Raw genomic sequence first — 25,664 nt, forward strand, 5'->3', positions numbered from 1 at the left:
TTGTTTCTTTATGCGTGCTGTACGTTACGGCATGTCACGATGTAACGGAGGGTCAGTTTTTTTCAACTGGTCTCCAGTACTATAGAGCCGTTACCATGTCGATCAACGGTTGAATAGAAACGTAGTTCACACCCCAGATTTTAAAGTCAACAGTTGCTACAGTCCCATTAGTTTTATTTGCAGCCTCGTTTGAATGTCGCGGTTACGCACATTTGTACAGAATGGGGTGAGTTTGAGTTAGGCTAATTAGCAAAGCGCTAGCCCATAGGACAAAAGTGGTCAGTCTGTCACTGGTGGCCTTACTCAGAATTGTAATTTCATCACTGTGGGGATTAATTTTGTTCACACATTGGTTTTCTTGGAACAAGCTTGTTGCCCTTTTTATAACTGGATTTATTCTCCCTCCCACTGTGTACTGTTTCATGAAGTCTTTGATGGTGACTATTTTGGATCTGTGACAGGGAGTTGTTTTTCCTTCAACGCAACATATGATATAGATTATATTTGTTTGTCCAATAAGGTCAAGCACTCGCTGCACTGTATATTACGAGAACATTCCTTGCTGATGTGCATTTTGTTGACTAGCTGGTTAAGTATTATATCTGGTTGATTTTTCAGGTAACAAGTTGACTCTGGAGACTAGGCCATCAAAGGATGGGATCGACATCCGCCAGGAGCTCCTGAAATTCCACTCCACCTACTACTCCTCCAACCTCATGGGACTGTGTGTGCTGGGGAGAGGTGAGTGAGTGTCGTATGTGCCAACGTCCACATCTGTAAGAGAGCGTTGCTGCTTGGATCAGTGATCTTAAGACTGGTTGAGTGGCAGATGAAATAACCTGTCAGCTGTGCAGATCTAAGATCAAGTAGGAAGTGCTTTTTCTAAACAATTCTGCAACAATCTGGAACTGAGCCCACATAACACTCAAGCCAAGGCCTGCAGTCACCTGTTTGCGCAGCCCCCCCCATCTCCTAGACTGGAATAGTCTTTTGCAGTTATTTCCTAGGGATGTAACGATTCACCAGTACACACTGGCCAAACCGATCCAAATGTAGCATGCAGTAAATCGATTAAAACGTTAGGATTCGCCAGTTAACTTTATTGTTGCTCAAATGACATTCTTTCTACCTCCTGAAATGACCTTTTTATATTATGTGACAACCGCGTCCTCTCATTCAGTGTCAAACTAAGCATGTAATTATGTTGAAAGTCATTGATCTACAAGTTATTTTGTATGCCTAACAACCCCAGGCACGCTGACAAACGAGGGGTAGGCCCATTCCTGATTTGGCACATTTGCATTGTCACCTTCAGGATTCAAATGTTTGTTAATTGGCTTGCGCCATAGCTGCGGGAAGATGTTTAGGGGTGCTGGGAATTCTTGTCCGGGGGCATTTCTCCCCGCACTGCAAATGGCTGTAATCAGTCTACTAATACAGGAGTAGTAAAGGCCCAGTGCACTAATTTTGTGAGAATTTGTTTTATCCCCCCCCCCCCAGAGTTGCTGCAGAAGGCTATTGGTCCGCTAAATCAGGCATGGCCGGCCCGCTCATTAGGCAGTATTAGGCGGTGGCAGTATTATGGTGGCAGATTGAAGAAGGAAGCTAATCTGACCAATACAGCACTCCCAACAACACATCAAGCCTCACATAATTCTGCCCAAAAACAATAAAAATATCTCAACCAGTGGCATATGGGCTTTTTAGGTGAGCGCTGATGCCGCCCTGTGATAAGCAGTGCAGGGAAGCAAAATATTTTGCTTGTCCATTTCCAGCGCACCTCTCCAACGTTCCATCCCAAAAAATGATCTAACATAAATAATGTAGCAGATATAGTAGGCTATATGGTAGAAAGGGTATGTGACCATTTCTGTAGCCTACAGGTTGGATATAAAATGTATGACAATGTAATGAGACAGGCACTTTTTACATCATGCAAGTTGCTCCAATTAAATAGCCTAACTAAAATGGTGCCCAATCAAATACAAATTATGCTGACATGTTAACACGCATCCTAAAAAGGAAGATGGATAATCAGGCTACTCACTACTGCTGTCCAGGAGTTTCACCTTGTGGGCTAAATTGACATGATCATTGGTTTCAAGTTTGTATCCATCAATTGTTGATCATAGCAAAAAAGAAAAAAAATGTATGCATTTTCCTCTGTTTAAACACATTGCAAATAGGCTCAGGATAACTCCTGATAAAGTTGTGTAGCTGATATTGAGCTTAAATAGCCAAATTGCTTAGTCACATGAATCAGGACTAATAAAGCCAATGCCTGTTTTATAATTGGATGGGCCTAACACATGGATACATTTGGTCTGGCCCAGCCTTGATTTCAACGTTCTCGGACATACAGTACCAGTCAAAAGTTTGCACACACCTACTCATTCAAGGGTTTTTCTTTATTTTTACTACATTGTAGAATAATACTGAAGACATCACAACTGAAATAACACATATGGAATTATGTAGTGACCAAAAAAGTGTTAAACAAATCAAAATATATTTGAGATTCTTCAAAGTAGCTACCCTTTGCCTTTGACAGCTTTGCACACTCCCCAAAAACGTAGCAAAACGACATCTAGGTGTCATCTAAAATAACCCTAATTTATAGGACAGTTCTTATTTGATTAATGGTGGTCAGACCATCTATGTGAAGCTAGCCACAATAGTGGACTTTGCGGTTAGCTTTCAAAATTAAAAGTATGGTATAATTCTACTATTTGTATTCATTTGCATCACTGTCAATTACATACTTTTATTTTGAAGGCAAGCATAAAATCATTGTAGCTATTGTGCCTAATCCTTATTGTGGCTTGCTTCACAACACATAACCCGGTCTGGTCAAGCCTCACGAGCCAGATGAAGCTAACTGGCTGCTTATAATGTTAGCTTTGGGCAACAGGGTTAAGTAGCTGGCTAGCTATTTATTTTCATGAACTGAAGTTCAATTTAAGTAGGCGAACAAGTGGAAACCTAACTAATACTTACTCACAAGGATTCCTAAATCATTGCTAAGAATAATGAAAATGACTGCAGTGTTTATTGGTCATTGTTTTCAGACTGCTTGTATTGGTGCTAGCTAGGTACCAGGCTAAAGCTAGCTACCCCAGAAGTTGCGGTTGAACAAATGATGCTTTATTACCAATGCGGTATTGTAAACGCATCATTCATGGCCGGTGTTTGCTTTTTTGCAGACTTTTTTTGTACAACTTTGACATTGCTAATGTATCTTTTTTTGACACGCAAAGACCCAAACGGCATTCCATAGTATGTATGTCGTGAAGCTAATAGCAGTGACGCCATGACTATGTAACTCCGGTAGGGCAACATCTGAAAAATAGCACACTTGGTAGTGTGTACTGGTGCTTGTCTAGTCGGTGAAGGCCAACATCACCCACGACAAAGAACGGTTGATTGTCAAGGGCAGTGAATTCCATTCTCTTCGCTTTTAATGGATTTCGCCTTTGAGTTGTCTCGCCAAAATGATCTTACTCTTTCAAATGACTGCTTGACTTGTGGGCTAGGTTAGGAATGCTGTGTTGCATGTGTAGCGCAAACTTTTACGTGTTGGCATTGCGTTATATAGGTATGCACGGTAGCTTTGACATCGGTTTTTAACATTGGCGTTAAACTAGACAAGTGGGCCGATACCGATGTTGGCATTTTTAGCTAATATCGGACGATTCCGATATGTTCACCGATTTATATATTGTGCACCCCCAGACCATCCCATTGCCTCCACCATGCTTGACAGTTGGCGTCAAGCACTCCTCCAGCATCTTATTTTTTTCTGGCTCACAAATGATGTTTTTTGTGATCCGGACAACTCAAACTTGGATTTGTCTGTCCATAACACTTTATTCCAATCTTCCTCTGTCCAGTGTGTGTGTTCTTTTGCCAATCTTAATATTTTATTTTTAATGGCCAGTCTGAGATATGGCACTTTTTTGCAACTCTGCCTAGAAGGCCAGCATCCCGGACTCGGCCTCTTCAATGTTGATGTTGAGACTGGTGTTTTGCGGGTACTATTTAATGAAGCTGCCAGTTGAGGACTGTTTCTGTTTCTCAAACTAGACACTAATGTACTTGTCCTCTTGCTCAGTTGTGCACCGCGGTGTCCCACTCTTTCTATTCTGGTTAGACAGTTTGCGCTGGTCTGTGAAGGGAGAAGTACACAGCGTTTTATGAGATCTTCAGTTTCTTGGCAATTTCTTGCATGCAATAGCCGTAATTTCTCAGAACAAGAATAGACTGACGAGTTTCAGAAGAAAGTTCTTTGTTTCTGGCCATTTTGAGCCTGTAATCGAACCCACAAATGCTGATGCTCCAGATACTCAACTAGTCAAAAGAAGGATAGTTTTATTGCTTCTTTAATTAGAACAGTTTTCAGCTGTGCTAACAGAATTGCAAAAGGGTTCTCTAATGATCAATTAGCCTTTTAAAATGATAAACTTGGATTAGCTAGCACAGCATGCCATTGGAACACAGGAGTGATGGTTGCTGATAATGGGCCTCCGTACACCTATGTAGATAAGCAGTTTCCAGCTACAATAGTCATTTACAACATTAACAATGTCTACACTATTTCTGATTAATTTTATGTTATTTTAATGGTCCAAAAATGTGCTTTTCTTTCAAAAACAAGGACATTTCTAAGTGACCCCAAACCTTTGAACGGTAGTGTATATATTTTAGAATAAAAGAAACAGAAAAGAGCAAAGCACAAGCGAAGTCCAAGAGGAAAGCCTGGTTGTCTGCTTTCTAACACACTGGGAGATGAATTCACCTTTCAGCAGGACAATAACATAAAACATGAGGCCAAATATACGCTTGAGTTGCTTGCCAAGACGACACAAATGATTTTGAGGTGCCTTGTTACAATTTTGACATTAATCGTCTTAAATCTATGGCAACATATGGAAATGGCTATCTAGCAATCAACCACCAACTAGACAGGGCTTGAATAATGTGCAAATATTGTACCATCCAAGTGTGCAAAGTATAGATTCGGTGTGAATTCTTATGTAAATTGTTATTTTCAATAATTTGGTAAAATGTTAACATGTTTTCACTTTGTCATTATGGGGTATTGTGTGTAGATGAGGAGAAAAAAGTAAATCAACATTTTCAGGCTGTAACAACAAAATGTGGACTAAGTAAAGGGTTATGAATATTTTTGCCAGTCCTGTCTGGTCCAGTGACGGTGGGTTTGTGCCCATAGGCGACGTTGTTGCCGGTGATGTCTGCCTTACAACAGGCCTACACGCCCTCAGTCCAGCCTCTCTCCGCCTATTGTGGACAGTCTGAGCACTGATGGAGGGATTGTGCGTTCCTGGTGTAACTCGGGTAGTTGTTGTTGCCATCCTGTACCTGTCCCGCATGTGTGATGTTTGGGTGTACCGATCCTGTGCAGGTGGTGTTACACGTATTCTGCAACTGCGAGGACGATCATCTGTCTGTCCTGTCTTGCTGTCTTAGGCATCTCACAGTACGGACATAGCAATTTATTGCCCTGGCCACATCTGCAGTCCTCGTGCCTCCTTGCAACATGCCTAAGGCACGTTCACACAGATGAGCAGGGACCCTGGGCATCTTTCTTTTGGTGTTTTTCAGAGTCAGTAGAAAGACCTCTTTAGTGTCCTAAGTTTTCATAACTGTGACCTTAATTGCCTAGCGTCTGAACGACTGTTCCACAGGTGCATGTTCATAAATTGTTTATGGTTCATTGAATAAGCATGGGAAACAGTGTTTAAACCTTTACAATGAAGATCTGTGAAGTTATTTGGATTTTTACGAATTTTATTATCTTTGAAAGAAAGGGTTGTGAAAAAGGGATGTTTCTTTTTTGCTGAGTTTAGGTACGTATCAAATCGTCTTGAAAGGGATAGATGCACATTTTCTATTTCTCCTCAAATACTCCCCACCTGCCCCAGTAAATGATTCCTCAATAACCCTGGTGTTCAACTTTCCACAGATGAGCCATGATCCAATAAGCACCTGGGGATACAGTTGGCTGTGTCACTGCTGTGTTCATTACCAGTTTAAATTTAGCATTTTCTGACACCATGTCCTCTACAGTGAAATGAAATAAGCTGCAATTGACAGCCAGGTTTATGATGGTATGACCTCATAATTAATGGCTTTCACAACAACACAGACTGTCTGGTTTGTAGCGCATTTTGCTAAGCAATATTGACCTCCCCTGTTGCTGTACATTATTCAAAACTAACTTATAGGATGATAACAGTCCATCCTCATCTACATGTTTTTACATGCTAAATTACAACTACAGTAAAGGAAGCGTATCAAGAATGTTATAGCGAACACGTTTGTGCTTTTAAGTGTTTTGCAATTTGAATGGTTTGAGTTTGAACCCAGGAAGATTGTGTATTTTAATAAATGAAACATCTGTCCCCTTTTTCTCATTTATAGAGTCATTAGATGAGCTCACCACCATGGTGGTCAAGTTGTTTGGAGAGGTGGAGAACAAGAATGTACCTATCCCAGAGTTCCCTGAGCACCCCTTCCAGGAGGAGCACCTCAAGGTGAGCTCCTTAGTTTGTGCACACACACACACACACTCCAGTTTCCGTTAGCCGGCTTTTGGCCATAAAATACATCAAATGTAAAGCCGGTAAATAAAACTGTTGCTGTCCAAAATGACCTGGAGAATTTGTTTTATTAATTGATGGAAATACCAATCGATGTGTATACGTTTGACCATCATGCTTATCGGGCTATAGGTTAATTTGCATAAGTTTGTGGAATTAAATTGGCCTGTATATTTGCTTTAGTCATTTCTTTTTTTCAACAGCGTAGCGCCGATTTTTGAGCGGGATTTCTCCGATTCCTCAATTGGTTGCTGCTGCAGTAAAACATGCTTTGATAAGCCCGTTCAGTGCGTAACAATCCTTAATGCAATCACGTGTTAACAGTTTCGGTTCATGATTAAAAATAGATTTTTATTTCTCAACTGGTAAAATTGAAGCACGTCACCCACCACTTTAGGAGCTTTTGATTCTAAACATTCAAAAAACATTTTTTAAAGGAGCTAATCATTGATTCCTCTGGTGAATACTTGTGAATGATTTTGTTTATTTCTGTGTAGACTGGAGTAATTATATAGTTTTGGCAAAGTTACTTCCCTATTGGAACCACCGTTATGGTTTTCATAACTTTCTTTCGTTGTCCAGAAGGCAAAGGGACAATACTAGTCATATTAGCAATCAAATCCAATTTTTTGGGGATCTTTAGTTTTCCCCCTCTTTCAAACAGAGATTTTCATCTGTCATATATGGAACTGCTTTCAGGTGCGCTGTTTAGAATGGTGTTTTCCAGCAAATATTTGGTTTTGTTGGCTGCTTCATTACATGAGTGGCATGTTCTGTTAGGCAGCATTACCATAATCTAAATGTGATTTCTGTCATTCTGAGCACGGTGGGTGGACACCCCAAATGCATAAGGGTCTGGTAAATTTCTTAAGTGCCTGTAAATCTTCCCGGTCACGTTGTCCGGCACCTCATTGTCCTAACGGAAACCCTGACACACACACACACACACACTTTAAACTACCTATGCTACTTTGCATACAGTGCATTCGGGAACGTGTTCAGACCCCTTGACTTTCTCCACATTTTGTTACGCTACAGCCTTATTCTAAAATCGATTTAAATTGTTTTCCCCCCCTCATCAATCTACACACAACATCTCATAATGACAGTGAAAACAGGTTTGTAGAAATATTTGCAAATGTATTACAAATAGAAGTCAGATACCTTATTTACGTAAGTATTCAGACCCTTTGCTATGAGACTCGAAATTTAGCTCAGGTGCATCCTGTTTCCATTGATCATCCTTGATTTTATTATTTATTTTGCAATCATTTCTAAACTTTTTTTTGCTTTGTCATTATGGGTAATTGTGTGCAGGTTGATGAGGGGGGAGAAAACAATCCATTTTGAGAATAAGACTAATTTAATAAAGTGGAAAAATTAAAAGGCTCCGAATGCAACCGAGTTGTATAACTGAGATCCTATTCAGTCTCAATTTAAATGTCTCCTTCCTAAATCCCCCCCCCCCACACAGCAATTCTACAAAGTGGTGCCTATCAAGGACATTAGGAACTTGTATGTGACGTTCCCCATCCCAGACCTGCAGAAGTACTACAAGTCCAACCCAGGCCACTACCTGGGCCACCTGATAGGCCACGAGGGCCCAGGGAGCCTGCTGTCTGAGCTGAAATCCAAAGGTAGGCCAGAGGGCTGTGATTGAATCTTGGTTTTAAGATTTAGGGCTTGATGGAATGGTAGAAATATTTGTACAAAATTGTGAGCTTAATAAATTATGAGTTTATACTGACAATACATTCTGTTTATGTGTAGAATTGTTTATATTTGAATTGACAGCGGTGGCTATGCCCTTTATTCTTGTGCAGGCTGGGTGAACACACTGGTCGGCGGCCAGAAAGAGGGAGCGAAAGGCTTCATGTTCTTCATCATCAATGTGGACCTGACAGAGGAGGGACTCCGTAAGCATTAGGATCTCGGGGATTGTTTAGTTTTTTTCTATCTTGTTCATGTGTGTGTATGTGCCCACACCCTCAAGTCAGAAAGGTGTTTGTCTGTGTGTGGTGGTTTCTGTTTCAACCCTGTGAGCTGAAGTGTCATTTTGTTTCTGTAGTGCACGTGGATGACATCATCTTCCACATGTTCCAGTACGTCCAGAAGCTGCGCACTGAGGGGCCTCAGGAGTGGGTCTTCCAGGAGTGCAAGGTGAATACTGCACTGTAGTACCACTCACTTCTAATCTGTCTGAGCTCAGTCCACTCACTATACAGATTCATTCAGAAAGTATTCAGACCCCTTTTACACATTTTGGTATGTTAGTCTTATTCTAAACTCTATGAATTTGTTTTTTCCCCTTATCAATCTACACACTACCGCATAATGACAAAGCAAAAACAGCTCTGGCTGGGCCACTCAAGGACATTGTCTTAGCTGTTGTCTTAGCTGTGTGCTTAGGGTTGTTCTGTTGGAAGGTGAACCTTTTCCCCAGTCTGAGAACCTGCTCCAGAACGCTCAGGACTTCATCAAGGATCTTTCCCTCGATCCTGACTAGTCTCCCAGTCCCTGCCGCTGAAAAACATACCCACAGCATGATGCTGCCACCACCATGCTTCACCATAGGGGTGGTGCCAGGTTTTCTCCAGATGTGATGCTTGGCTTTAAGGCCAAAGAGTTCAATATAGGTTTTATCAGACTAGAGAATCTTGTTTCTCATGGTCTGAGAGTCCTTTAGGTGCCTTTTGGCAAATTCCAAGTGGCCTGATTGGTGGAGTGCTGCAGAGATGGTTGTCCTTATGGAAGTATCTCTCATCTCCACAGAGGAACTTTGGAGCTCTGACAGTGACCATTGGTTTCTTGTTCACCTCCCTAAGGCCCTTCTCCCCCGATTGTTCAGTTTGGCCAAGCAGCCAGCTTTTGGTCGTTCCAAACTTCTTCCAGTTAAGAATAATGGAGGCCACTGTGTTCTCGGGACCTTCAATGTTGCAGAAATGTTTTGGTACCCTTCCTCAGATCTGTGCCTTGACACAATCCTGTCTCTGAGCTCTAAAGACAATTCCTTTGACCTCATGGCTTGGTTTTTGCTCTGACATGCATTGTCAACTGTGGGACCTTATATAGACAGGTGTGTGCCTTTCCAAATCATGTCCAATCAATTGAATTTACCACAGGTGGACTCCAAGTTTTAGAAACATCTCCAGGATGTTCAATGGAAACAGGATGCACCTGAGCTCAGTTTAGTCTCATAGCAAAGGGTGTGAATACTTATGTAAATAAGGTATTTCGGTTTCTATTTTAATACGTTTGCAAACATTTCTAAATTGTTCTTGCTTTGTCATTATGGGGTTTTGTGTGTAGATTGAGGAAATAATTTAATCAATTTTAGAATAAGGCTGTAACGTAAAATAGAATCTGGGAAAAATCAAGGGGTCGGAATACTTTCCAAATGCACTGAAGCTCTTAGAAGCCAGAGTATGTGTTGTCAGAAAACAATCCGTCATTAACATTTTATGTATAGCCCTTTTTACAAACAAAATAAAATCAGAACCACGACTGAGAAACTTAATCAAATAGGCCTTTTGTCATCCTCTTAGTTAAACTTCTGTAACAGTACACATGGAAGAATTGTCTTGTGTTGCTCAATTCTCCATTGTATGTAATAGTACTGTATTTTTATGCGATTGACCTATGACTTGTCTCTCTTCTCCTCCACAGGACTTGAACACAGTGGCCTTCAGGTTCAAAGACAAGGAGCGGCCCCGTGGCTACACCTCCAAAGTGGCTGGATTACTTCACGTAGGTGGCGCTCTCTATTTTCTTAAGGTCGTCTCCACAAGTGCACTGCGCTTCCGTGGCTCCGTTTGATGACTATGTTGTCATCAGAGTGCCTTGTCTGCCAGTTCTTATTTTGTGTATAAAGACTTAATAGATTCAGCCCCAAACTAAATTAAACTGACATTCCTGCTGATGTCAAAATATTATGGTATTAAGGCAGTCGGACCGGGGTAGGATGTCCAGTGTATTTTTGTCTGTTGAGATTCATTGTGTACATCTTTTTTTGTGTGAAATTAACACCAGTTCTGTATTCCTGTGCTCCAGTAAAGTGTTCCCCTGCATGTGTTAGTCAAAGGCCTCCCCATTGTTAGCGCCGAGACCGTTTTGTTTGTCCTCTGTTTTGCAGTACTACCCTCTGGAGGAGATCCTAGCAGCAGAGTACCTGCTGGAAGACTTCAGGCCAGACCTGATAGACATGGTCCTGGACAAGCTGAGGCCAGAATATGTCAGGTCAGTTGCAACTCTTCACTGGGTCACTAACTCTGTTTACTCTGCTCTCCTATACCATTTTCACACTATTATACCCATCCGGATGAACCATACTGCTAGCTTGGAGATGTGTATATATTATTTATTCTAAACATTTTTCATTCCAGCATGGTTTCAGCAACTGTTGGATGCAAAATCAGACCCGCGCAGTAAAGATTGGCTCAGCTACGTCAGTTTTTCTCAGTAGTGTAACATGGGTACATGATAATACACTTACGACGCCTCTGTTTTTAAGAGCCTTTTATATGGTAACCCGGTGTTTGAGCAGATGTTGCAGTCCATGGTTACAAACAATCAGATAAGATGACATTGTTTCAAAAAATGTTATTTAAGTAGGCAAGTCGGTTAATAACATTCTTATTTACAATGACGGCCTACCAAAAGGCCTCCTGCAGGGACGAGGGCCTGGGATTAAAAATAAATACAATCGCAACAAGCGAGAGAACACTACAAAAAGAGAAACCTAAGATGACAACATAGCAAGGAAACAACACATGACAGCACAACATGGTGACAACACAACATGGTAGCAGCACAAAACATGGTACTAACATTATTGGGCACAGACAAGAGCACAAAAGGCAAGAAGAGACAACAATACATCACACAAAGCAGTCACAACCTTCAGTAAGAGTGTCCATGATTGAGTCTTTGAATTAAGAGATTGAGATAAAAACTGGTTAGTTTTATCGAGTGTTTGTTGCAGCTCGTCCCAGTCGCAAGCTGCAGCGAACTGAAAAGAGTAGCAACCCAGGGATGTGTATGCTTTGAGGCCTTCTAACAGAATGTGACTGGCAGTACGGGTGTTGTATGTGGAGGATGAGGGCTGCAGTAGATATCTCAGATGGGGGGGTGGTGTGTGAGGCCTAAGAGGGTTTTATAAATAAGCATCAACAAGTGGGTCTTGCTGATGCTGAACATCAACTGAGTAGACTTGAATAACAACCAACCAAGGTCATACATGTTGTTACACAATCATTAGGCTAGTAGTGGAGCCATTAAGTCATGTCATTTAACCATAAAATTGTGTACAGTAAATCTAAATGCGATCTTACATTTCTCATTACACACTCTGTTTACAGTCATTTTCATGGCAGATTTACCTCAACACCCCCAAACTTCCCACTGTTGAATTAACTGCCAGAGAACTTTCAGGAACGGGTTTAACTTAAACACTGGGGGAGTTCAATAACACATTCTGCAGTTTTACTACCACCACAATCGCTGCTTCTCCACTTCAGTCACTACTAATACTAAAGTCCCTACTTCTACTATGATTACTTCTTCTGATACTGCTAGAATCAATGCTACCATTTCTACAGTCACTGCTACTACACATTTTCTGTGGGAAATGTAACTTTTCTAGTTATCACATTGGCTGGCTATCTGCACCACTTATCTGTTTTAATCACATTGACCCTACAAATTGTAATTGACTGGAGCCTCCCGACCCTCCTATACCCAGTGTTATTATACAGTTGAGTCGTAAGGGCAGCTAAGTATCTAGCGCCAGCTGCTCAGGGAAAATGAATTGTTTATAACTCCTAACCGGTCTGACGTGGGTTTATAAATGCCAATAATAATGAAACCCGTCTCTGTTTGTCCTCCCATCTGCAGAGTCGCAGTTGTCTCAAAGTCGTTCGAAGGGCAGACGGACAAGACGGAGGAATGGTACGGGACTCACTACAAACAGGAGCCCATATCTGAAGAGATCCTCAAGGTGAGACACATTCAAACTCGACAGCTTTTCCATATACTCATCACCCTGTGGGTGATGCTAAAGGCCTTTCCTTGATTTCACACGTCCTCTCCTCATCATGCGTTGTCGGAGATCAGATGTACCTCCCTTCAGACCTTCTCCTTCGGTGCAGGAAAGGAAATGGGGGCACAATGAAATAAGGCCAGATCTAAGATTAACCTTACCTACTGGGCATCTTTGTAAATCGCCCACTGGCAATGCTTGAAGGAATCTTCAATCATCCACTTGCTGTCACACATTCCAACATAATCTAAGGTTTATCATACCATGAGTAAGAAAACAAATGGCTTATGGGTAAGGTGCTGTTGATCCACAGTCAACATCCCAGTGGTGAATGATGTTTAAAGCCGCAGATGTTTGCTCAAGAGTTTGCTGACTTTTTTTCTATTCAGTGTAAAAGCAGCTTTAGGATGGAAATGTAAGATGTTTTGGAAAAATCCATTTGCAGGCAGACTGACACTAGCACTGTGAATGTTCTCAATTCACCTTTCTGAAACAATTCCCAGGGCCACAAACTCCCCTGACCTTATGAGGTTCCAAAAGCAGAAAAAGCTTTTGTGGAAGGCTTTAATACTCCCAAAGCCAACGCTGTACATTTCATGACCTTTTAGTGGTGTCTTTCTCCTAAAGGTTTCCACACAACTATCTAACCACAGCCAACCCAACAGTCTATGGATGTTTTTTTAAAGAATCTGCCTGGTGTGTTTTAGGATTGAGCAGTATCCAGATTTTCACACCTTTTTATACTGTCCTTGTGCCATAACAGGGTATATGGCGTTAACGTCATAGGTCACAAGGTGGTGCTTTTTGTTTTCAAACTCAAAAAAAATCCCAAATAATGTCTACCAGAATGCTAACAAAGTACTAGAGAATTCCCATAGCGGATGCTAGCTAAATGCTAATGACCACAAGCGAACTACACTGAACAAAAAATATAAACGTAACAAGTAAAGTGTTGGTCCCATGTATCATGAGCTGAAATAAAGGTCCCAGAAATGTTCCATACGCACAAAAAGCAAATTTCTCGCAATTTTGTGCACAAATTTGTTTACATCCCTATTAGTGAGCATTTTTCCTTTGCCAAGAAAATTCATCCACCTGACAAGAGTGGCATATCATAGAGCTGATCGAACAGCATGATCATTACAAAGGTGCACCTTGTGCTGGGAACAATAAGGCCCCTCTAAAATGTGCAGTTTTGTCACACAATGCCACAAGATGTCTCAAGTTTTGAGGGAGTGTGCACTTGGCATGCTGACTGCAGGAATGTCCACCAGAGCTGTTGCCAGAGAATTTGATGTTCACTTCTCTACCATAAGCCGCCTCCAACATAATTTTAGAGAATTTGGCAGTACTTCTAACCGGCCTCAACCGCAGACCACATTTAAGCACGCAAGCCCAGGACCTCCACATCTGGCTTTTTCACCTGTGGGATCATCTGAGACCAGCCACCCAGACTGCTGATGAAACGGAGGAGTATTACTGTCTGTGGGGAAAAACTAATTCGGATTGACTGGGCCTGGCTCTACAGTGGCTGGGGGTGCAGCCATGGGTGTGCCTAGGAGGGCAGAAGCCCACTCACTTGGGAGCTAGACCCACCCATGGCTGCGCCCCTGCCCAGTGGTGAAATTCATAGATTAGGGCCTAATTTATTTCAGTTGACTGATATCTATCTATAGTTAGTAAAATTGTTGCATTTATATTTTTTTCAGTATATTTACAAAGACAGACAATCCAGCTCAAAGTTGTACAATGCTATCGGAAAGTATTCAGACCCCTTGACTTTTTCCCACATTTTGTTAGGTTACAGCCTTATCCTAAAATGGATAAGAAAAAATAAATAAAGTCCTCAATCTACACACAAAGCGAAAACATGTTTTAAGACATTGCGGAATTATAAAAAAAAAATCACAAATACATTATTTACATACGCCTGGAGAGGCCTGAAAATAGCTGTGCAGCAACGTTCCCTATCCACTGACAGAGCTTGAGAGGATTTGCATAGAATAATGGGATAAACTCCCCAAATACAGGTGTGCCAAGCTTGTAGCGTCATACCCAAGAAGACTCGAGGCTGTTAACTTTCTGAATGCACTGCATTTCAAAAGTATACTCCGTTTGCTGCACGCACAAAGCAAATATTAGACAGCAGGGATATTGAACCAGGGTGGGGAGTTGTAAGGCTCAACAGCAGAAACAAGTTAGCCACTTTGCTAAATTGAACCACAGCTGGAGAGTATTCAGTACAATTTAGACGCAGATTAACCTTCATATTTATGTTATCTATTTAAACTTGATCAACTTATGCTGACTCATGAAGCTAGCTCTCTTTGTAAACAAAACAATACTTGACTGGCTCAACTGTTCTGGTGAACGACTGTAAGCTTCGTAATGAAAAATGTGACTTGTAATTAAGAACGCGATCTGTTATCTATTAACCTATAGATAATTACTTAAAAAGAAGCTTGACGGTATTGAAAATTATACCATGAGTGCTGTAAAACTTCAAATAATAGCTCAAGCATTCATTTGCTTAAGTCACTGAAAACAACAGGTGCTTATTAGACTGTATTCTATTTGAGTCAGGGATCTATTTCCTTAATGCCCACAGCTTTTGCTCATTTGCATAGTTAATGGTTTAATTCCATCATTCACTTCCAGCATTTTAATACATTTCTTAATTTCTTGCAGTGTCATTTTCCTGCAGTGTCATTTACACATTAGCTAGGTTTCCATCCAACAGATTTTCATGCAAATATTCAAAAATCTGCATAAACCACATTTTCTCACCAAAGATGTTTCCATCAAACTCACTTATTGCAGATAAAAGGCTGTGATGACGTAGTGCACTTAAAAATAGCTTTTGTGGTTCAAATCCCATGTACCGAAATGGAAATATTTAAATGGATTTCAATCGCATTTTCAACTCTACTGATGGTTTTGTCACGAACTGTTGCGTTATAGCAAATGTGCCCACTCTAGCCTTGACTACCTACCTATATATGTGCACAAGTGCCAAGGCTACCTATATTTTACAATTAATATCATTTTTGTTTGTCAAACGGGAGCCAAGCATCGATCATCATGTCACCAGAATAAGACCCTTGTTTTTTATTGGAAAAGAGCATCAAGCTCATCAACTTGCACATTCACCACCCTGTGAAGTTAATTTATTTATTTAATCTGTAGCCATTTCTCGCATAATTATTTTACCGACACACAATGATCACATCGTCGAACAAACATTGTCTGTTGGTTATTATAAAATTGTACCGGCGTTTCCTGTTTCCATCAGCCCAGTAGTGACTTTTCATGTGTCAGATAATTCAGCCGCATGAAAGGGTTGGAGGGAAATAAGGTTACTGTCATGTTTCTTTTGTCTAAGTATGCCTCTATTTCGGGGTAAAAAAAACTTACTTGACAGAATAATTCTTCTTCTCATTGACTACATTTCCTGCGGTTCTTTATTTTGCCACTAGAGGGCAATCGGCCAACTTTCTGTGGGTCTGTACTACCGAAGTTTACTGTTAGTTTTTTTGTGTGCTTGTTAGTTAGCAGTTCACAGCTGCTAGCAGTTTTCTTACTGACGCTAAACGGATGATTGCAATTTGTCATTGCTGAATTATTTAATTTAGCATTTAACCTCGTGAACAATTCAGTTAGACCTGGTGTTTATTTGCTGAAATGTGTGCTGTTGCCTGACTATTTAAAAGGAACAGGCAACTATTTGAGACTGCGTTTTAATTGAAATTTGACTTTCAAAATACCTGTGTATTCACGGTATACTGTCAAAGCCTCGTGTGTAATCCCTTTGTCATCACTGGACATAGTTGGTCCTGTGTCATGTAGAATCTGTCATGGGCAGTTGGTCTGGAGAAGAACTACCCATTGCCTCATCTATAGTTCATTGGCTGTAGTTGGATAGGTGTGCAGAAGCATTTTAGTCACCTATCAATAAACTCCATACCTAACCCTTGACTAAGCAAGGAGGACTCGCTAACTCGTCTGTGTGTTTCAGAAATGGGGAAACGCCGACTTCAATGGCAAGTTCAAGCTACCCATGAAGAACGAGTTCATTCCTACCAACTTTGATATCTACCCTCTGGAGAAAGACTCTCCCTCCGCACCAACTCTAATCAAGGTAAGCCTCGCTCTGGATAAGAGTATCTGCTAAATTACTAAAATGTAAAATGGCGGGATGTTGCACTATCAAAGTGTTGTCACTTCATTCGCCAAGAAGCCGACAGACCTGAACACGTCGCTGCATGTTTCAAGTGTCTGACTCTGTTCATATGCTTTCATATGGTAATGTGGAAATGGTGATTGAAGTTAGATGTTCCGAATTTAGTCAACAACTGTCGTTGTTACAGTGTTCAGATCGGAGGATGTGTGTGGTGGTAACTACTGCTGACCGATTTGGAGTCTCTTGTGGAACAACTCTTTTGAGCTAAGCTTCGGTGTTTAATTTTGGGCTGCTGTTCACCCCAATAAAGTACAAAGGCAGTAGTAGAGGTTTGATCAATCTCTTTTCAAAGCAAGTATATGATATCAGACTGCCCAACTTTTTTTCAAGCCTTTTCTTATCAATGGCACCTGCTGCTAATGCTCATCTTACCATGTTTTTTTTTTCTAGGACACTGCTATGAGCAAGGTGTGGTTCAAGCAGGATGACAAGTTTTTCCTACCAAAGGCATGCCTGAACTTTGAGTTCTTCAGGTTGGTAGACAAACCACAGCCATTGAGGTGTATGAGATGATGTGATATGTAATGTGATTAAACTTTTGTCTTGTTTTCCTCATACAACCTATTGTAGTTATAGTACTCGAATACTGCAGTTTGAATTCATATTACGAGGAACCCCATGGAACCCCACTTGTCCTGCCGATCCCTAATTTTGAATGAAGGCAACACTAACTGTTTTTAAAGGAGAGCAAATTGGAGGGAGAATTCTAACTGTGGCGTTGTAGCTACTGTCATTCACCACTGCCATTTTCTCTACAGCCCGTTTGCGTATGTGGACCCCATACATTGTAACATGGCCTATTTGTACCTGGAGCTCCTCAAAGACTCCCTCAACGAGTATGCATATGCAGCCGAGCTTGCAGGCTTGAACTATGACCTCCAAAATACCATCTATGGGATGTATGTAAGTATTATCATTTCCCATCGCCCCCACGTTGCCGCGACCCCAAACCCACCCGTTCCTCCCTCAACCTGGGCCTTTGTGTCAGCCCTGGCTGCAACATCCTCTTCATCTTTTCTTTCCCCCTCCCTCTCTCAAAATCACCTCGTTGGAAACGCTAGAGTTGTCGGTTTCCCCGTTCGTACTGGCACTGTTTTGGATTTGAACGTAAATTGTCAGTTGGTGAAGTACTTCCCTGTCAGAAAGAGGAACAGTATTTTTCTATCAAAACTCTTATACAAAGGAATGGCAAATGGACACCTCAAGATGCGTCCACACTAGAAGTAGTGGCCTTTAGCGACAAAGTACTCCGTCCCTCCTTGGTGGACAGAAAGGCCGGTCGCGAGGCTGCATATACATACTCTTCTTTATCAGTTTCCTCACCCTGCTCTCTGTCCTTTTTTGACAACCTCATCCCACCTCCCCCACCCAACACTCATGTCTTCTTTTTGTTTGTCTTTTTATTTTCTTTGTTAGTCGCTACCTATACTCAGACCCCCTGCACTGCAACATGACCTACCTGTTTCTCAGGTTATTGAAGGATGATTTAAAAGAGTATACATATGCAGCCCGCCTTGCCGGGCTGGTCTATGGCATAGCTTCAGGGATGAATGCCATCCTCGTAAGTACAGCGTCCGTCTGTATGCCCCCCTAATGGCTAGGGGGACGAGGGAGGGCGCCAGCTTGAAGCTTTGAGTGTGCAGGACTGGCTTTACCGTTCCCCTCTATCTACGTCCTCTTTTTGTGTGTGTGTGTGTTTGTATGTTAGTCTGTCTGTGTAGGAAGATGTGGAGGTACAAGAGCCTCCCTTCCTATTAGTGGTGGGAAGTTCAACTCTTTTTACTGACTCTGGTCTTTTCAACTCATTCAGTGAAAAGAACAACTCTTTATAATTTGATTCAGTAATGCCCAGAGCATGCAGTTCCCCCTACTTGTTCACCATAGGGGGCTTCTTGGAGCTTTCATTGGTGACTGGGACTTTTATACAAGTGTACTTCTAAGAATGTACATTTTGTTGATTACTAGTAGGCATACAAATACAATTACTTATCTTTTTGAAAAGGTCTATTTGTGACCGCAACCGGACTAGATTGTCAACCACTCTTGGCGGAATGCAATTGCTTGACTACCGCGAGAGAGCAGCACAATATTGTTCACGAACTGCAGCCGCCCTCCGAAGGAGTTTGTTGAGCTGATGCAGACTGTGTGTGTTTTGGTTCTACAAAGCTGTGTCCATTGATAAACTAACAACTAAAATGAACGAGTCTTGAGTCAGTAAAAAGTTGCTCAAAAATAAATATTTTGTAGACTGCACATCACTACTTCCTATGTCCTGTCTATGTGCCCACTTGTGGTTTCACTGCAAGGATAGCCACATCTAGTCCTCAAGGCATGCCGTTTAACTGATATGAAGTTGAATATTAACTTTCCATTCATCAAATACGTCTCTGGCAACATGGACTAAATTCAACTGATAGAGTTCATATTTGTATCCAGACCTTGTCAGCAGACTGCCTGTCTTGAAAGACACATGTTTGGCTTTGTTGATTTCACCGAATCACTCCCAAAACACACCACAACTAATACACCCAGATAGAACTTCATACATTCTTTCACATTTCATTTATTTTATTTTAATGCATTGTTAGCAGCCAGTTTGAAACTCATTTGCTGTCAATATCAGCCAGATAGTAGAACAGTGTCTCCTTCACAAGTCATAAAGGAATAAAGGCAAACATTGCTTATCCTCTGACAAATGTATAGGTACTGTGAAATTCTGCTGACTCATGATTCCAAAAGCAAGTTACAGACTGGAGCTGGCATTGTACGCATAGATAATAGCATTCGCAAGATTTTATTTTTAAATTGGCCCTCAACACTATTTTCAGAGGTTAGTATTGGAATGAGGTTTTGGTATGTGTCTGTGAAATTGTGAATCAAGATGCCCAATGTGCTTGTCTTTTCACTGCTCATCTGTAGCTTTGGTTTGTGGTGCTTTTGGTTTCCCTCTTTAACTTAAGCAACTGACTAATTTCACGACTGACGTTTGACTAACATCCAAACTAGGCCCACCTCTGAAATAATAGCTTGTGTGCAGAATAAAGCGGTCTTACTCACTGCTGCTATGTGATGTCAAGGTCATAAATAAGACTACTTAAGAATAGGATAATACATGTTATATAGGCTAATCAATCATGGGTTGATGCTACATACTTAGGAAATAATGCTTTTAATTCTACATTCCGGCCAATATATTAGCTATATATTATATATATTATATATTAGCTCTTCCAAGCTCCGGGAGTAATAGAGTTGAGTCAGCACAAAATGGCTGGGGGCTCGTCAAGGGTAATGATGTTGGAAGTGATTAGAGTTAACTGGTGTCAGTATGTGTGTGTCAGGGAGAAGGAGAAGGTGATTTTTTTTTCGAGAGCAAAACGCTGCAGCCTGAGGCTATTGCTGGTTCATGAAGGGGCCAGAAGGTTTGGAGGATGCACAGCAGAGTTTCATGTAACCTTGACCGGGCTCCGATCATGCACAATTTGACACACTACAGTCGCATGCACACACACAACCACTCACTTGCATCGGTTATTGGTAGCTTGTCACTGAGCTAGATGAATAAAGGGAAATGCATTTGCAGTAGATTGTAATGCACAATGCTTGCCGTGTAAACCTTGAGGGACGAGTTGAGTAGTTCACTACAGACCCATAAGGATGTGGCGGTCACTACATTTTGTCGGCCGGCGATTGTCATGCAAATATCTGACGGACTTGCGGTAATTGACTGTTAGTTAACATAAACATGTTTCGCATCTCCGGGCTACACACACAAGCCACTGATGTGGACTTTTTTTTTTTTTTTTTTTACATTTTAAAGTCTAATAAATCTATTTAATATAGCCTACACGTCACAAAAACATTTTATTTATTTCAGGCAGGTCTAAAGAAACACGATATGAAGAAAATGTAGCCTATTTCAGAAGAACAGAATAGATATAGTACTACATTAAGGAGTCGTCCTTAATGTAGGCCCTGCTATGGCTGTGGGCAACACTAGTTCATTTAGCAGCCCAAGATCTGCTTAGAATTCCCGTGGGATTATTTTATAGTAAGGACAATACAATTGAACGTAGTTGAATAAAATGGAAAGGATATTTTTTCCCAAACAATGCGGCTGTTCTGTGTTGAGCGATTAACCAAGAGAACAAACAGGTCCTCCTATATGCCCAATTTGAGTTATTTGAGCAACTTTAGTTCTGATACAAACGTTAGGCCATATGTTTTGATTTCTAATACATTCTAAAGCCATCGCAGTTGGAAGATGTTTGTGCTGCCTGCGCTACAGACGTCTATATCGGTCCGCTACTACAGGACTCGTAAAGGCACTTGCATTTTTTTATGATTATGCTTTTTTGGGGGGTTGGGTTCAGGGGGTGCTTCATCACCCGTACTTCCCGCGCTAGGTCTAAGGCTGCATGATGCGACTCTAATGATGATTGTGAAAAAAGTTGCATGAAAGGCAAGCCCGCTGCTGTTTCTTGCGCAGCCTGCACACACTTCATAACTCTCGTTCACAAATTGGACAAGCAAATATGCTCGATAATATTCTCACCCATCAGACTATTCTCAATTGAATCTGGTCTTTACATATAGTCTACTAATATAGTGCATTCTGGAAAGTATTCATACTTTTTCCACATTTTGTTGAATTTAATCCATTTTAGAAAAAGGCTGTAACGTATTTTTTCCTCATCAATCTACACACAATAGCCCATAATGAAAAAGCACACTTTTTTTGTGCTAATTTATTAAATAATGAAATATCTGAAATACCTTATTTACATAAGTATTCAGACCTGTTGCTATGAGACTTGAAATTGAGCTCGGGTACATCTTAGACAAGCAGGTGAGGGTAGTTCCTTACTAATTAGTGACCTTGATTAATCAAGTACAAGGGAGGAGTGAAAACTCGCAGACACTCGGCCCTCTGTGGAATGAGGTTGACGTGTCTTAGACAGAGGTTGGGCCAGGGCAGGACTGGAGGTTTGGGAGGGTGGTCTGAAAAATTGCTGTCTTAGTTTTACTTTAGCTTTCTCATCCACACATTTCAAGGTTTCCTACAGGTGCTTTGACACTCACATTATGCCTACTTTTTCACTCTCGCCCTTTTCCTTTCGTCTCCTTCCCACAGCTCTCAGTGAAAGGCTACAATGACAAGCAGCACATCCTGCTGAAGAAGATCATTGAGAAGATGGCCAACTTTGAGATTGACGAGAAACGCTTTGACATCATCAAGGAAGCGGTAAGCTAAGCATCCAACCCCCACCCACACCCACCCACACACATGTACTCAGGCTATGATATTACCCATTATATCAGATCCAAAGTTTTTTTATTTTGTGATATTGTGTTTGACCCCATGGCACACCAGAGCTACCTTCATATGGGCGACAGTTAGCCTAGCAGTCTCAGGGAGAGTGGGATATGCAAAAAACTATTCACACATGCCTAATAATACAGACTTGTACGTGTGTGAAATGGGACAAATATAAGGACTTACCAAATTATAATAATATTGCCCTGGACCCTTCCTCCAGTATATGAGGTCACTGAACAACTTCCGGGCAGAGCAACCCCATCAGCATGCCATGTACTACCTGCGTCTGCTGATGACAGAGGTGGCCTGGACCAAAGATGAGCTCAAGGAGGCCCTGGACGGTGAGCCATTCTCTCACACAAACGCACACACACTCCTTCCTATCTCTCTGCCCCTCATTTGAACGCTGAGCCAGTTTTTGAGCTCCTCCCTGAGCTGCAGTCATTTCTCCGCAGTGAAAGTCTCACCAGAGGAAGGGGAGCAGATGTACTGTCTGTACTGTTCAGTATATTATGTTTTCTCGATGGAGCCTCGACAGATGTCCTGTGTATCACTTGAGGCTCAGTTCACTTTCTGTCTGGGTACAGTGCAATGCAACCTGTTCTCATTTATTACCTCAAATAAACTTGTCCCTATTTCACCTACTCTAGTGCCTATGTGTTGATTTAGTGCCCCTGTTCCCCTTCTCTGGGTCTCCATCCTCAGTACCCTGTGCCTGGTTTTTAGACAGGCTACTGCTCTGTCCTCCCTTTCCTTTCCCAGTTACCCTGGCTGCTCATCCATCACCTCTCATCACTAACTGAATGAATCTGGGTCAGACGATGTGTGAATTCAGATGGACCAACCTACGCAGAGAGAAAGTGTTTTCTGCAGGTCTCCAAGCTCGTATGAATGTTTCTCTGTGTGTGTGTGTGTGCGTGTGTGTACATTTCTGCCCTATGTGGTGGCAGGCAGAGTCCACATGACTGCAATGCTTTCGATTCTGTTCTAGCCTGATTATGATAACTCTGATTGCTTCCATCTGAATGTGTCTTCTAGATGTCACTCTCCCCCGCCTCAAGGCCTTTATACCTCAACTATTGTCACGGTTACACATCGAGACCCTTCTCCATGGCAACATCACCAAGGAGGTTTGTTTGATGTTGCTACCTTCGTGTGAACAGACTGTTGTATTATTTTGTTCGTTACAGGCAGACGAAGACAGATGTGCGTGCACACACACACAGATATTATATGTGTAGAATGTGGATTGGTTCTATAACTGCTTATAAAGTCAGCCTCTCCACTCCTTTATAGGTTTTAAGTGGAATCCTTATGTCACAGAACCGTCACACACCGTCAAATGTAATGTCAAACCCTGATAAGATCCTCAGATCAAATCACAGACTTTATATAAGATCCCAGCTGTCCATGAACAGTCATCCTTATCTCTGATAATGATGCCCAGTGGAGAGGTGTCACAGTCTAGTGGAGAGGGAATTGGATGCACCAGCGGGGGCAATGGTCCACTTCATCACTATAAAGACTCACCGTGCTCTGCAGGGCTCCTATTACCTTAGATGGAGCTTGTACTGCGTGGACAGAATATTGTAGCAGTGTTGTTTACGATTCAGTGGCAGGCCCTATATATGGGCATCTGCTATTTACCCTAGAAGATGTGGGAAACGAGCGATGCGGATGATAAGAGGAATCTTAACACATTTTAAAGGTGGATTAATACACTGATTTATATCATTTGCACCCCTCTCACGTTTACTTTTTCTCCCTTTCGCCAGTCTGCTCTAGGCATGATGCAGATGGTTGAGGACACGCTTATGAATCAAGCCCACACCAAGCCCCTCTTACCAAGCCAGTTGATTCGCTACAGGGAGGTGCAGGTGCCAGATGGTAGGTCAAGTGCCCTGTCCATCACTCCCTTCACCCTCCTGTACCTGCCAGCCATGCCCATGGTGACCCTGCTGAAGGTTTCTTACCCAACAGTCTGGCCTACATTAGGACCTGTGCTTGGGTAACACCTTTGTGTCAATGACCCTCCAATGTCCTAGGGGGAAAGGCTCACTTAACAAGGGGAAATGGACATCACTGGGAAATACAATACACACACTTTTTTTCCCTCCCTTAACCTTTTACACACCCTACACAAGACACTGCACAACAACACACCTGTGCCACACTTTTCCTGATGACATTAGGTAACTTGAGCATGGGGAAGAAGAAAGCAGGGCTGTCTGGGCCACCTGGAAACATCCTGTGTCCTGCTGAGGGATTTGTTTCGGGCCTGGATCCTTCCGGACGCCAGTCGGGGACAGAAACACAATTTATAGCTTCCCAACAGAAATGTTTTGAACAGGTTTAGAACTTTCAGACATGTACTTCTATTGCTTGCTTGCTTCCACTCATCTTATGGGATTTTGAGTGCCAGTGAAAAGCTTTTACTCAGCAAAAGAGTGTGATTTTGGCTCAGTCTCTCCTGTCTGGAGACTGGCGTGTCATCAATGTCCTCTAGATGAACTCTATATATAACTTTCCTGTACGATGCCTTATAAATCTCTCTGTCCAAATATGTTCTTTAGTAATTGCATATTTACAGTTAAGCCGGTGATTCATCAACCGGCGAGGTCTATGCTTATTCCTAAATGCATTTTTTTTTTTTAAGCCTCAATGGTTGCCAAGTCATACATGTAGCGTTTTACACTTTGCATTAGGGTTAGCTGTTTGAGGCCCATAACTTCTGTATTGCATGTTTGGTGAATGTGTTTTTTTTTTGAAGATTGTGATGCTGCAACTACATTGCGTGTAAGCCCTGGGTCATGTATTTATTAAGCACCAAAGTGACAAACTGGGAGCGACAACCTGGACAACTTGTCCAATAACAAACACTTGTTTTCCTTTTTCCGTTGCAAAACATTTTCCGTTGTGCCTTAATGAATAAGATGCTGTCTGTGCCTTCCAGGTGGTTGGTATGTGTACCAGCAGAGGAACGAGGTGCACAACAACTGTGGCATAGAGATCTACTACCAGACCGACATGCAGACAACCCACGACAACATGCTGCTGGAGCTCTTCTGTCAGATCATCTCTGAGCCCTGCTTCAACACACTGCGCACCAAGGAACAGTTGGGTACGACCATGCATGCTCTCTCTCACACCAGTGGAGACTGGTCCAGGAAGGCAGTGGGGAATGGACCTCCCTTGGAAATGTCCATCGTAAAGTATTTAAACACACTCAAACTCAAAACCTTGCTGTGAAACAGGAACAGTATACAGTGCATTTTGAAAGGTGCGGCAGGGTAGCCTAGTGGTCAGAGCGTTGGACTAGTAACCAGAAGGTTGCAAGTTCAAACCCCCGAGCTGACAAGGTACAAATCTGTCGTTCTGCCCCTGAACAGGCAGTTAACCCACAGTTCATAGGCCGTCATTGAAAATAAGAATTTGTTCTTAACTGAC

The 25,664-nt window shown here is 41.8% G+C and overlaps 1 protein-coding gene across 5 annotated transcripts in view; it reads left to right on the forward strand.

Annotated features, from left to right (window-relative positions):
* LOC124038134 (insulin-degrading enzyme-like) overlaps nucleotides 1-25,664 on the forward strand; it is a 51,255-nt gene that overhangs the window by 14,099 nt on the left and 11,492 nt on the right. For 4 of the 5 annotated variants that reach the window (XM_046353633.1, XM_046353632.1, XM_046353631.1 and 1 more), the window contains 16 exons: nucleotides 619-741; nucleotides 6,442-6,554; nucleotides 8,095-8,257; nucleotides 8,444-8,536; nucleotides 8,689-8,780; nucleotides 10,287-10,367; nucleotides 10,753-10,856; nucleotides 12,513-12,615; nucleotides 16,673-16,795; nucleotides 17,288-17,370; nucleotides 17,656-17,800; nucleotides 22,032-22,142; nucleotides 22,438-22,558; nucleotides 23,256-23,347; nucleotides 23,993-24,104; nucleotides 25,171-25,338. In XM_046353633.1, coding sequence (XP_046209589.1) covers nucleotides 619-741; nucleotides 6,442-6,554; nucleotides 8,095-8,257; nucleotides 8,444-8,536; nucleotides 8,689-8,780; nucleotides 10,287-10,367; nucleotides 10,753-10,856; nucleotides 12,513-12,615; nucleotides 16,673-16,795; nucleotides 17,288-17,370; nucleotides 17,656-17,800; nucleotides 22,032-22,142; nucleotides 22,438-22,558; nucleotides 23,256-23,347; nucleotides 23,993-24,104; nucleotides 25,171-25,338 — 1,827 coding nt within the window. Of the gene's footprint in view, nucleotides 1-618; nucleotides 742-6,441; nucleotides 6,555-8,094; nucleotides 8,258-8,443; nucleotides 8,537-8,688; nucleotides 8,781-10,286; nucleotides 10,368-10,752; nucleotides 10,857-12,512; nucleotides 12,616-16,672; nucleotides 16,796-17,287; nucleotides 17,371-17,655; nucleotides 17,801-18,313; nucleotides 18,459-22,031; nucleotides 22,143-22,437; nucleotides 22,559-23,255; nucleotides 23,348-23,992; nucleotides 24,105-25,170; nucleotides 25,339-25,664 lie in introns of all 5 variants that reach the window. The other variant, XM_046353630.1, reaches the window with a different exon arrangement.

This window comes from Oncorhynchus gorbuscha, linkage group LG06 (assembly GCF_021184085.1).
Source record: "Oncorhynchus gorbuscha isolate QuinsamMale2020 ecotype Even-year linkage group LG06, OgorEven_v1.0, whole genome shotgun sequence".
NCBI lineage: Eukaryota > Metazoa > Chordata > Actinopteri > Salmoniformes > Salmonidae > Oncorhynchus > Oncorhynchus gorbuscha.